This window comes from Alosa sapidissima, chromosome 20 (assembly GCF_018492685.1).
Source record: "Alosa sapidissima isolate fAloSap1 chromosome 20, fAloSap1.pri, whole genome shotgun sequence".
NCBI lineage: Eukaryota > Metazoa > Chordata > Actinopteri > Clupeiformes > Clupeidae > Alosa > Alosa sapidissima.
The window spans coordinates 20,935,786-20,949,471 of NC_055976.1; the positions used below are offsets into that span (position 1 = coordinate 20,935,786).

Below are 13,686 nucleotides of genomic sequence, written 5' to 3' on the forward strand. Positions count from 1 at the left end.
GCTGTGTGCCGACTTTCCATTTTGAACGTGTTCACATGTGTCTGAAAGAATCAAATGGTGTCACTTCTAATAGATATTTAAATCCAGCGAGGATTAGAGCTGGTACAATGGGGAACTGAATCCAGGTGGCTTGTGACATGTTTCTTCTGCGACAGGCACTTAAACGGTCATGTACATTTAGTGTTAAGTACCAGTATGGTGCAGAGAAGAATGGTGCAGAGAAGAAGACACTGAAACACACTGGTCTATGGACATCTGTGAATTTCACTTAAGGAGGACTCTAACAGCAAAACAACATGAACCAGGCAGCTAGCATGTAATCCAGAATTTTCAAAAACAATAATTGCCATGATTAGGCAGGTTCAGGACAAAAGTCAACAGGACTTCTACCAAAAGTACATAAAGGCAAGGAAAAATAACAGCATCTTGTCTTGTGACACATGAATGTACCTGGTGTTTCAATGAAGGTGTTGTCTGAATGAAACTGCCCTGTTTGAACCCCTCCCTCGGAAGCAGCAAACAAGCAGCAGGTTTCTCTATTCCACATTGATCAGTGCAGCCACACACAGCCTGGCCATTAGCTAGTGGCAAGATCAAAGAAGCACAACTAGGCTGCTCTAAGAAGCACAATTAGGCTGCTCTAAGAAGCACAACTAGGCTGCTCTACCAAGATCATAATGAACAGTTGCTTGAAAGACACAACACAATCCCCAAGGGCACCCTGAATATGAAACGTGATTGGCTTGTGTAATTGTTATGTGAAACGTGATTGGCTTGTGTAATTGTTATGTGAAACGTGATTGGCTTGTGCTATTGTTATGTGAAAGGTGATTGGCTTGTGTTAGGGTTAGAGAGAACGCAGTTGCTCAGGCAGTGAGGGTGCAAATCATCCTCATCACCAAACAAACCCATCAACGCCCACTCTCTGGGACACTTGGGACAAGGGCCAATAATGTCCAGCTATTAGAAAGCTGACAACATTCAAAAAGAAGAGGTTCTGATGTGGTGTGTGTGTGTGTGTGTGTGTGTGTGTGTGTGTGTGTGTGTGTGTGTGTGTGTGTGTGTGTGTGTGTGTGTGTGTGTGTGTATATGTGTGTGTGAATGTGTGTGTGTAAATTTGTGTGAATGTGTGTGTGTAAATGTGTGTGTGTGAGAGAGAGAGTGAGTGTGTGTGAGAGTGTACGTGAAAGTGTGTGTGTGTGTGTGTGTGTGTGTGTGTGTGTGTGTGTGTGTTATAATTGGGTTTAAGTATATGTTAAGTGTGTGTGCGTGTATGCGTGCGTCACATTCTCTCTTGTGCTCTCGTGTGAGCATGTTAAGTGTGTTTTGAGTGGAGGTAGGCGTGAGAATGTGGTCATTAGGCTTGTCATAGTACACAAAGCCCCGGCACCCCCCCCCCCCCCGACCTCATACCACCAACTCAGATCAGTTGATCAGAGCCCAGTGCTAACACTTGCAGGCCTCTTACAGAGCCACTACACTCCATCCATAGCCCTGGTTCTAACAGAGCCACTACACTCCATCCATAGCCCTGGTTCTAACAGAGCCACGACACTACATCCATAGCCCTGGTTCTAACAGAGCCACTACACTACATCCATAGCCCTGATTCTAACAGAGCCACTACACTCCATACATAGCCCTGGTTCTAACAGAGCCACTACACTCCATCCATAGCCCTGGTTCTAACAGAGCCACTACACTACATCCATAGCCCTGGTTCTAACAGAGCCACTACACTACATCCATAGCCCTGTTTCTAACAGTTCCACTACACTCCATCCATAGCCCTGGTTCTAACAGTTCCACTACACTCCATCCATAGCCCTGGTTCTAACAGAGCCACTACACTACATCCATAGCCCTGTTTCTAACACTTGCAGGCCTCTTACAGAGCCACTACACTCCATCCATAGCCCTGGTTCTAAGGTCACCACCACTGATAGGAGGCTGACTGCTCAATTAAGCTAGCTGTTTCCTTTCATCCTTTTAATGAATTTTACTGGTTTGACAATAAAAACAAAATACAAAACAACTCCACTTTAGCTTGTGTGTTCAAAGTTTTGTATTGATTTTCAAACAAACAACAGAGTTTGATATGTGTTTTTGTTTGGGTACAGACAATAAACTTTTCTTTGTTTATTACCACTTTCATTCATTTCTGCAGACTACTTCATCATGACTTGCACAAAGCAAGAAACGCTGGAACTTACTTGTTGATGGTCCGTCCAAATGTGACTTGAACTAGTGCAATTAGTGTCTTCCGTACCCATTTGAACACTGTGAGACACAGAGAAGAGGGGAGGGTAAGTGTACAGCCTATAGCATTGACACCACACAAGACCAATCCTCCCATTCCACTCATCTAACCCACCCAACACATCTAGCACACCCAACACATCTAGCACACCCAACACATCTAACACACCCAACACATCTAACCAACCCAACACATCTTACACACCCAACACATCTAACCAACCCAAAACATCTAACACACCCAACCAACCCAAAACATCTAACACACCCAACCCACCCAACACATCTAATCCACCCAACACATCTAATCCACCCAACACATCTAACCCACCCAACACACTTAACCCAACACACCTAACCCAACCCAACACATCTAACCCACTTAACCCAACACACCTAACCCAACCCAACACATCTAACCCACCCAAAACACTTAACCCAACACACCTAACCCAACCCAACACATCTAACCCACCCAACACACTTAACCCAACACACCTAACCCAACCCAACACACCTAACATGAATGTGTTTTCTTTTCTTCCCTCCCTCTTCTCCAACCACTATCTCCTTCAGGTACACTTTGACTAGTCCTTACACTTGTGCACTTTCCTCCTCTGGTAGTAGTGCTTATTGCCTTAGTGTTTTCTTTTCTAAGCTTTGCACTGTATGTATGCTTGAATGTTGTAAGTCACTTTGGATAAAAAGCTAGATGCTAAATGAATACATCTAAATGTGAAGTCTCTAGGATGGAACTCCCAACCTTCCGTTGTTCTATTCTAGAACCCCATAGCTGTGGTCAGACAGCTGCACAACAGCACAGTCCCAAAGACCCAAAGACCCTTTTATTTCATTCACTTCCACTCAGCTCACAGCTGAAATCCACTCAAAAGGCCCTACAGTCATTTCCTGTCTATTAGCCGCATTATATATAATTCGCAGAACAGTGTTTTATGTAAGTTAAAAGAAACAAAACCATATTAATACCATGTTAACTGCCCCCATTTGCAAAATCGATGCATAAGCTGCGGCTAATACCGGTAGTTGGGAAATTGCGGTATGGTATCCAATCCTCATCCAATTTCAATTTTCTATTTAATATCACTTATAGAGCGGCAAAACATTACACATGTCTCATGGCGCTTTACACATGCAGAACAGACACATTACACACGTCTCATCCCCCTACTCCACATGCAGAACAGGCTTGTCTTAACACCCTCAGGTGGCCCAGCTCCAGGCATGACTGTGTCCCTCTGTCCAGAGAGGAGACACACAGAGGTCCTGCTGTGGGCGAACACTACAGCTGAGCATCTGCATGCTCAATGGCCTGGCCTGTTGTGGCGTCCCATACCCCTATAGTGTGGGCAGCCAAGAGTGTGCCACTGAGTCACTACAGAAAAGCGTGTATATATTTTGCTCTGTAATGTAAGGCCCTGTTATATTTCTGACTTTTCTGAACATATTCAAAGGCAGAGTTCATGCTGTAGTAATCCTGTAGTGTTAAACGGTTTTGAGCTGCTCTGCTGGGATGTCTTCAGTGTGACTAAGAAGCTGCAGACGAGCAACAGGTTGCACAGGTCTATATCCATCAGCACCTCTGAACCAAGACTGATGCCAAATATCAAAATATTCATACGGCAACAACTAGTATGACCAGTTGGACTTGACACTAAGCAACTGAAGAAAACAGGTATGTGACTGACTGCTTGTGCCCCTGTCCATGTTGCTCAGCACTTTTAATGACATATTGAGCCCCTTCAGAGGCACAAAAAGCGGTTTACTTTGTCTTTGGGTTTCTGCCCCCAAATGGTAGCTGTAAAGCTGCCTAGCCATTCTCGCCAGTAGCATGACAGCTAAATTAATGTTGCACAGATATTTCTTTCCTTTTTAGTCATTGTTCTGATGCTGATAGAGCTGAGAGCCCTCTAACATGTCTCTAGGCTGACCCATGCCAGAGCCGAGAGCCCTCTAACAACATGGCTGTAGGCTGACCCATGCCAGAGTTCTCTAGGCTGACCCATGCCAGAGTTCTCTAGGCTGACCCATGCCAGAGTTCTCCTTTAAGCTGATGCTACATGAGGCAACTTATTGAGCAGTGCTGCTAGGCAATGTGCCACAGTATTGTTGTTCGGGTACATTCCCATTGAAATCCGTCGTAAAAAATTACGTAAAAAAATATGCAGTACTTCAATCATCAGTAGGCAAATTATGTGGTTGCCCAACAACATTGCTCAAAAAGTTGCCCCAATGATCATCACCTTTAGTCTGCCAATTTACATGTGCCATATTTAATAACCCTAACAACAGCATACCAAACTCTATTTCCAAAACAACTGTACTGTATATCCTGTTACCAGTGACTTTGCAACTATTTCCAAGTAGTACTGAGTCACTCAGGTAACTCAAGCTTGTGGAAATAGGAGGCTGATGAAGGACATGCTTTGGTTTTGAACTTCCTGTTCACATGCCTGAGCATTACTAAATTGTTCTTATCTGTGTATACCAGAAACCAACAGCCTAGTAGACAAAGTTATGCACAAGGAAGGGGAAAAAGTCTCATTACAACACTCCTACTTCTGTTTGTCTGTGCAAGTGGTGAAACCGTCTGCGTAAATTTCCTGGAGAGTCTATCAATGAGAATCAATGGGAGCGTAATGAGGCTGTGTGTGGGGGACTGACGCGTGATGGAATGACCAGCGGTAACGACAGGCTTCGGCTCCTGTTATGGAGCGCCGAGCGGGGGGGGGGGGACTGACGCTGGGAGGAATAAGGACGGAACGCTGTGGAGAAAGAGAGGAGGAAAGACACTGCTCGTCAGACGAGTGCAGGAGCGCCATGGAGAAAGAGAGGAGGAAAGACACTGCTCGTCAGACGAGTGCAGGAGCGCCATGGAGAAAGAGAGGAGGAAAGACACTGCTCGTCAGACGAGTGCAGGAGCGCCATGGAGAAAGAGAGGAGGAAAGACACTGCTCGTCAGACGAGTGCAGGTGGCTCGCTGAAGTCAATGGATGTGCACAACCACCTTACAACAGTTTGATGCAAATCAAGCTATACAGGGGCGCATGAGTGCATAGTACATAGCATACTTGCTAACCCAGACACACACACAGACGCACACACACGTACGCATGTACACACCCAGATACAGACATAGACAGAGGCTTCTGATATGCATAATTATGCATGAGGAAAGTAGCCCGCAACCCCTGAAACACTTAAATACACACTCAAACACACACACACAGAACCCCCCCACACACATATGCACACTCAAACACACACACACACACACAAGCATACACACGCACACACACACGTACGCATATACACACCCAGATACAGACATAGATACAGGCTTCTGATATGCATAATTATGCATGAGGAAAGCAGCCTGCAACAACTTGACACACTCAAACACACACTCACACACACACACACACTCACACTCACACACACACACACACACACACACACGCACGCGCACACGCACACGCACAAGCACACGCACACGCACACGCACACGCACACGCACACGCACACAATCCTCTGTGCCATGTGAGCTGCATCACAAGTGCCACTCACTGCCCCTGAGTTCGAAGATCTCTCCGATGAGCATAAAGCATGGCTCGGCGAGGGCGTCCTTCTTCCCGTCGGCCTCGTCGCCGTAGTCCCAGAGGTCACTGTCGTCCTCCGCCTCCTCCTGATGGCACAGGAAATGAGCCTCATGAATCTGTCCCACCCTGGGTCTTAGAGGACGGCTACGCTTGTTTCTTTCTTTGCCTGGGTGAGTCATACCCCAACATAAATAGCTGGCTATCTACGCCGTGATGCTGCTTTCAAACGGTGCGATTGTAAAACAGCAGGCCTCAGGCTACTGAAGTGTGAAGGAGCAGTAGTCAATGTACACTGGTACTGGTACCTTGGCCTGTTTAGCAGCAGAGGGCTTCAGATGCACTTAGTCTAGAGCTAATAAGCTAAAGCTTAAAAAAAGCTTTGAAGTTTGTTGTGAAGAATATATATATATATATATATATATATATATATATATATATATATATATATATATATATATATATATATATATATATATATATATATATATATACACACACACACACACACACACACACCGGTCTTTAAAAGAAGGCATTTATAGCCCCCCCCACACACACACACACACACACACACACACACACACACACACACACAGCAAGGTAAAAACAGGGAAATGATTTTATGTGTCTGCTTGTTTTTATCCAGATATGTGTGTGTGTGTGTGTGTGTGTGTGTGTGTGTGTGTCTGGGGGAGGTCTCTCACCTCCTGATGGGAGAAGAAGTCGCCAGGCAGCCTCTCCAGGAAAGAGGCCAGTGAGAAGGAGGACTTCTTCTGGATGTCCATGACCTTGAGGTGCTCGGGGGAGGGGCTGAGGAAGGCGTACAGCGCCTCGCTCTGGCACATGCGCTCGTCCATCAGCATCTTCTGCAGGACAACACCACACACCAACCAAAGGTCTAAGGTCATCCAACCACCTGCTTTCTTTCCCATCAAGGCAACCTATGTGTGATGTGTATACCACCACACAATGAGGGTGATTGACATCTAGCCAAGATGGGTGCTACGAATCCTGCTACTGGAGAGACTGAAAGAGTCATTAGGTCTATATGAGAGTAATCAGTCAAGTGAAAAGGCCACAGGGGATGTGGACTTTGCTGTCTTGGCCCGACAACATCTGACCAGATGGATATTGAGCCTGCTGACTCCATGCCTTGGCTGAAAATGTGCCTGAAAGCTGGTTCATCCAAAGTAATAAGGAAGTAATTTAGCTACTTCCTCGTCTGTTTTATTGCATTGTTTTTATTGGTGGTGTGTTTACATTCCCCCCAGATCTGGTTTTTACAGCCTCATTTATTATCAACATTTCCACGTCAATCTCATTTTACAGCTTGTTTTGCAAGCCATTCACTTCTTAATAGAACCCTGTCTGACACCAACATGTATAAAAAACATTGGGATGACAAAACAAACACATTTCGCTAAAGCCTGCAGCCTTCATAAAATAAAGGTATTCAAGTGCTCAAATCGAGCTAAAATTTCCCCCTTAGGAAATATCAAACATGCTCACGCTTCAAGGCACTTTCCCTTCAAATCACCATAAAATAACAGGTTTTGACAACACAAATCTGGCCATATTCTGTCAAAACAAAGACCAAATGTGCCAATATTCAAATGCTGGTTGGTAGTAGGAACATCTAGCTAAAACAATCCCCTCAAGGACACCAAACCTCTCCTGCTTCAATGCTCTCACACTTCAAACCATCACAAAATGACAAGCTTTAGCAATAAAAACCAAGTTACATTTCACCAAAAAACAAAGACAGAAATGTGGTCCAATGTCCAGCCACCAGTCTCCACTGAGCCTCAGCAGGCTGATGCCCCTCCCCTGCTAGACTACAGGCTGCGGCTGGCAGCTGGCGGACTAAAAAGCCCGGCTTTTTCATTTTCAATCTGTGTAGCGGGTGCCATCTTGCAGACACCCTTCAGCTAAAAAAGGGCACCTGTGCAGCCTTTTGTTGTCATGTATGAGAACATGTGGCCTAGGGCATACAAGGCGCCAGACACGACATGAAAAACGCCACCAAAACAGTGATGATGGTGTGTATGTGTTGGCCCTCCAGGGAGAGAAAGAAAAAACATAACTGAGAGAGAGAAGACATTACATCACAGACGCCGCTACCGAATTCATCCACTTCCTTTTCTGTACTGGGGCTACAACCCCGGGGTCGAGAAACCACAGATATTTTCAGAAAAGGGTTTTAGGTGTTTCGAATTGGGGAAGAGATCATGGCATGCAGTCCGTGTCTCACCTGTAAGAAGGCGTTGAGCTGGTTTTTGGATTTCTCAAGGAATTTTTGGTCGATGGATTTGAATGGCAGTTTACTCAGCGACGGCAGCTGGACCTTCTTCAAAGAGGGGAAACACTGAAAGAGAAATTAGGGGAAGAGAGCAAGGGACAGATGGAAATAGAAAAACATATTTGAAAAAGTGAGCAAAAGAATCCACATTACAAATCTGTCTGCTGTGGCGTGCCATCTTTAGTGATGGATCTGTCTGTGGAGGTGTGCCATCTTTAGTGATGGATCTGCACATATGCGGCTCAATTGATGAGTCATGCTCGCTCCCTTGGCCGTCACGGTATGCGGCGCTGAGAGAAAGTGCATCAGATCTCAGAGGCATTTTAATGCACCAGACTACTGACGGTGTGTATCTGCACATCTGGTAGGTGGAGGTGGTGGTGAAGGAGAGGGTATTATGACAGAAAAACACATCATAAAGAAAAAGTGTACACCTGACGAAGACCAACATTGGTCGAAACGTTGTGTAATAAATCACTTCGGGAGCAGCAGCAACAGCATGCGGGTACTTTTTTCTTTATTTCACGGATCTACTTTACCCTGCACCTGTACTAAGTTAGATGTGCGATGTGCACCTTCTGCTACTTTAGAATAACACGTCCTCATCTGTATTCATACTTTTCCAACAAAAAAAACAAAGACATTCATCGGACATTCATCACCATTACCAAGTTGCACCACACTGACGTCCTAGGCATAAAAAAAAAAAAGTTTTGGTTCCTGTTGGTGGTCAGTTGAGGCCATGGGTCGGTAGGGATTTTTTTTTTTTTCCCCCAGTGGCAGTAAGGGATAGGTAGAAAATCAGTCCCTCCAGGATTTCACAAGGTTTTTTGAGACTGTTACGACCTAAAATGCCTGGATGGAAGTTGCGGTGTTTTTAGCTGTTTCTTGTGGAGAAATTGCAGGAGGAAGTGAAAATTGCAAAAATAGTTGCGATTTGTTTTTTTAAATTTAGGGCAATTAAGGTTAGTAAGACCAAAATCACACTGATAATCTTGATGCTTATTAAAAAAGGATAATCAAAGGTAAACAGTAAGGATTACAGAAAATCAAAGTAGGCCTACTTTATTTGTGAAAATGCTTTGACTGAGGTAATTCACAAAGCAGTATAACCTTTCGTAGAACTGTCCAAAAAGACGGTCACCTAAAGAGATGGCATCATGTCATATGTTTCAATACATTCATATATTTTGTAATTCATATTAAGTTCATATCTTTTTAATAATTCATAGTCTGTGGCCTGCATAATTACTAATAGTCAAGTAAGTATCTAGTAATTTCATATTGATTTAAACTATTTGACTACACTTCTGTTTAATGTCATTACATTGGTGGTGTACGTCTAATTGACTGCCTGCCCCTTTAAAGATGTGAGAGTAGCCTAATTACATTTCTGAGTGGATTGGAAGGCTTGCATCTCACTGTGTTCGGCTACGAGTGTAAATCACTTTTTGCATAGTGCATTACGATATGTGGATGCAATTGGGAATGTCTTATATGTCATTAGTTAAAATAAATGTTAAAAAAACAACTTGAACGAAATCATTCTTGGATTATAGAAGAGGTAAATGTCTTGCAATTTTATTAATTTCTATGATTTTGGTAGCACTACTCAAACTAAGCCCACAAGCTAGCAAACATGACATAAGCTAAAAGGACATATTCAGGTAAACATTTGCCAATGGGTTGCATAGCCTACTGAAATGTCAGTAAACCAAGTAGGCCTTAATTAACTTACTTTCATAGCCTAGGTAGGTTAGCAACAACAGGTTGAGAGATGCAAGTAAGCAGATCATTAACGTTAGCCTTCTATTTATTGTCATCAAAACTGTAGAGGAACGAACACGTTAGGGCAGTCTTTGGTGTCATATGCAGAAGGTGCAGAAGTAAGTGTGCCATCTGTCTCAATATTCTGCGCGAGGGACTGTTGTGGTAGGTGAAATTTCACGGTGAAACTACGATGATTGGTCAAATTTGCGAAAAAGTTGCAGTGTTTGGACAAAATTGCGAGTGCCTTGGTAAGTGACGAAAACAATTGTCTTCGTGAACAGCTGTGCATAGGCTATATGCAAGGGGTAATTAATGTAATTATAGTTCGCCTTTTATTTGTGGATTTATTTAATGTATTTAGTGTTATTTCTTCCCCAAGCTCATAAAATAAATTTGGGTCGCACATAAATTGACAGGGTCGGTCGGAAACCGGAACCCAAGAATTTTTTTTTTTTATGCCCTATTATGCGTCTGACCAAATGTTGTTTGGGTGCTGCAGTATCCATGGACACCATGTTGATAGTTTTACATGCCCCTACTCTGCCCACTGAGGTGAACGGAATCACAGAAACAGGAAGTGATCTCACTCGCGGGGCGGGGGGTGTTCTGTACGTGTGTTACCTCGGTGAGCTTCCTGTGGAGGGCCTGGAATTCCGGGAGCTTCCTGGTGACGGTCCAGCGGTTGCTCTTGGTGTCCTCGCCCTCAGGCAGGCTAACGGCCACCGAGTAGAAGGGCACCTGTTCTCCGTTCTCCTCAGACGCCTGCAGAGCGCACACACACACACACACACACACACACACACACACACACACACACACACACACACACACACACACACACACACACACACACACACACACACACACACACACACACACACACACACACACACACACACACACACACACACAGGGATGAGTCCAGTACAGCCGGGGAGGGGAGAGAGGGACACTCACACAAGTAGGTTTGTTCATCTCGGATGCATATGCATAGGGGCAGCCGTGGCCTACTGGTTAGGGCTTTGGGCTTGAAACCGAAGGGTTGCTGGTTCGATCCCCGACCAGTAAGAAAAATGTGGGCGGGGGAAGTGGTTGCGCTCTCTCATACAGTACCCACATCCACTGCTGAAGTGCCCTGGCCTTGAGCAAGGCACAAGGCACCTAACCCCTCACTGCTCCCTGCGCGCCACTGTAGCAGGCAGCTCACTGCTGTGGGTTAGTGTGTGCTTCACCTCACTGTGTGCTCTGTGTGTTCACTAATTCACCAATAGGATAAATGCAGAGACCAAATTCCTTGTATAGTACACTTGGCCTAGAAACCTGATTTACGAAGACCCAAAACTTCTGAGGGTACCTCCTCTGCTAACAAGCCCAACACTTCCCATGCACTCCTTCTTCCACAACCACTCTCTTGGCCTTTGACTACACTTAAACTAGTACTGAAAGCTTGAGTAGCCTGGTCATAGTATTGATTGATGTCATACTAATAGCTACCTACAGTAAGGCATTGTAGCTTGGATGTTATTTCTGTAAATGGCTTTAGATAAAAGCATTTCCTAAATGAATCAATATAATGCAAATTTATTTTTTGTCTGCCATGTCTTTGCATTCTGTTTGCAAACACTGTGTTCACTTCAAATTGTCCTGCCAATAAAACATTGAATTTTGAATGAGACAGACAGACAGAGTGTGGGGGAGTATAGAGAGATTGTACAAACAGAGAGAGTGAAAAGAGAGTGCACAAAAGATAGAGAGAGAGAGAGAGAGGGAGGGAGGGAGGGGAGGGAGAGAGAAAAGAAAGAGGACAAGCAGGATGGTAGATTACGGGCAGAGACGGGCATTTAAGATCCACACTGCCCTACCCATTTGGCTGTAATGACTGCTGAAGAGGGCAAACAGCCAACCTGTCTGACTTGCACAAAGAGCATATATGCTCTAACCCACGGCATGCTTTAAATCTCTAATAGACCAGCACAGGAACTCATGACGACATGAGTATGTGAACGATGTAGCATCGCTGTCATAGTGACTATTGAAAGCGTCAGTCTTATAACTACATTGTTAGACAGCCTATCGAAAAATAAGCTGCTTTATAATGATGCTGGTTTGCAACAACAGTGACAAAAGCTTGAATAAACGGTACGGTACATAATTTAAAAGAATGTGTACCCTTTGATATTAACTCTGGAATAACCCGTACTCAAATAGAATTCCTAATCAACATGCCATTAGTCATCTAAAAGGAATGTTAGGACAGTTGTAATAACAATTATGAAAACATGACGACCCAAAATGCCAATTACAGCAAAACAAAAGAGCTATGAACATGAACGATTGCACCCTTTGACTATTTAGTGGTCAATTAAACAAACAATGGCCCAATCACAACTCATCTGAGAGGCTTTGTCACGCTGCAGGCGAATAGGGAAATGGAACACACATGCTTTGGCTTTATCAGTGTTCCAGTGAACAGAAATGGATTACAATATTAATATAACCCAAATGAGCCAGACACCATTGATAGCGAGCTTTTTACAGACTCAGACCTCAGACTCTTATCACGTCTGGCTGAAGTTTCAGTTCACCTCAAGGACACACATGTCCTTCCTTTAGACAGCAAGGAGCTTCAGAAAATACTACGAAATACTATGAAAACTCTAGTGCTAAACCACTTTCTACGTTATCACAGAAGCAGCATTCTGATCTTTTCTTCATAAATGGCTCAGCAGCTTGTATAACAGGGGTGAGGAGGTGAGGGAGTGGGGGTGAGGGCGTGGGGAGGACAGGGAGTGAGGAGGAGAGGAGGTGAGGAGGAGAGGGAGTGAGGAGGAGAGGAGGAGAGGGAATGAGGGAGTGAGGAGGTGAGGGAGTGAGGGAGTAGGGAGTGGAGGTGAGAGGGTGAGGGAGTGAGGAGGTGAGGAGGAGAGAGGGTGAGGGAGTGAGGAAGTAGGGAGTGGAGGTGAGGGGGCGAGGGAGTATGGAGTGGAGGTGAGAGGATGAGGAGGTGAGGGAGTAGGGAGTGGAGGTGAGAGGGTGAGGAGGTGAGGGAGTAGGGAGTGGAGGTGAGAGGGTGAGGAGGTGAGGGAGTGGGGAGGACAGGGAGTGAGGAGGAGAGGAGGTGAGGAGGAGAGGGAGTGAGGAGGAGAGGAGGAGAGGGAATGAGGGAGTGAGGAGGTGAGGGAGTAAGGGAGTAGGGAGTGGAGGTGAGAGGGTGAGGGAGTGAGGAGGTGAGGAGGAGAGAGGGTGAGGGAGTGAGGAAGTAGGGAGTGGAGGTGAGGGGGCGAGGGAGTATGGAGTGGAGGTGAGAGGATGAGGAGGTGAGGGAGTAGGGAGTGGAGGTGAGAGGGTGAGGAGGTGAGGGAGTAGGGAGTGGAGGTGAGAGGGTGAGGGAGTAGGGAGTGGAGGTGAGAGGGTGAGGAGGTTTACCTCGGCAGCGCTGACGACAGCCCTCCACGTGCCCAGGTTCTCACACCACAGGTCTGTGCGTGAGATGTGCAACTGCAGGTCGCTGTGCTCCTTCTCCATGGCCCCGATCTCCTCCTTCAGCTTCAACACAATCTGAGACGAACACACACACACACACAATTTGAATAATTTATAAAACATCCTGACAATCGGCATCGTCTCCAGGCACACAGACCAGACCCCACCAGTGTAAGTTAAGGGACATACCAAGGGCAAAGCAAAACTCCCCTTTAACAGGAAAAAGCTTCCCTAAAAAAACCCCAGCTCACATCCATT

At 45.3% G+C, this 13,686-nt stretch overlaps 1 protein-coding gene across 2 annotated transcripts in view; it reads right to left on the reverse strand.

The window, feature by feature from the left end:
• The window catches only part of snx25 (sorting nexin 25), a 55,635-nt gene that overhangs the window by 5,464 nt on the left and 36,485 nt on the right, over positions 1 to 13,686 (reverse strand). For both annotated transcript variants that reach the window (XR_006025804.1, XM_042074733.1), the window contains exons 11-16: positions 13,372 to 13,503; positions 10,567 to 10,707; positions 8,128 to 8,241; positions 6,581 to 6,742; positions 5,845 to 5,962; positions 2,214 to 2,280 (exon numbers count right to left, since the gene is read on the reverse strand). Coding sequence is in view for 1 of the 2 variants with exons in the window: in XM_042074733.1 (XP_041930667.1) it covers positions 2,214 to 2,280; positions 5,845 to 5,962; positions 6,581 to 6,742; positions 8,128 to 8,241; positions 10,567 to 10,707; positions 13,372 to 13,503 (734 nt within the window). In the remaining variant the exon portion in view is untranslated. The remainder of the gene's footprint in view (positions 1 to 2,213; positions 2,281 to 5,844; positions 5,963 to 6,580; positions 6,743 to 8,127; positions 8,242 to 10,566; positions 10,708 to 13,371; positions 13,504 to 13,686) is intronic.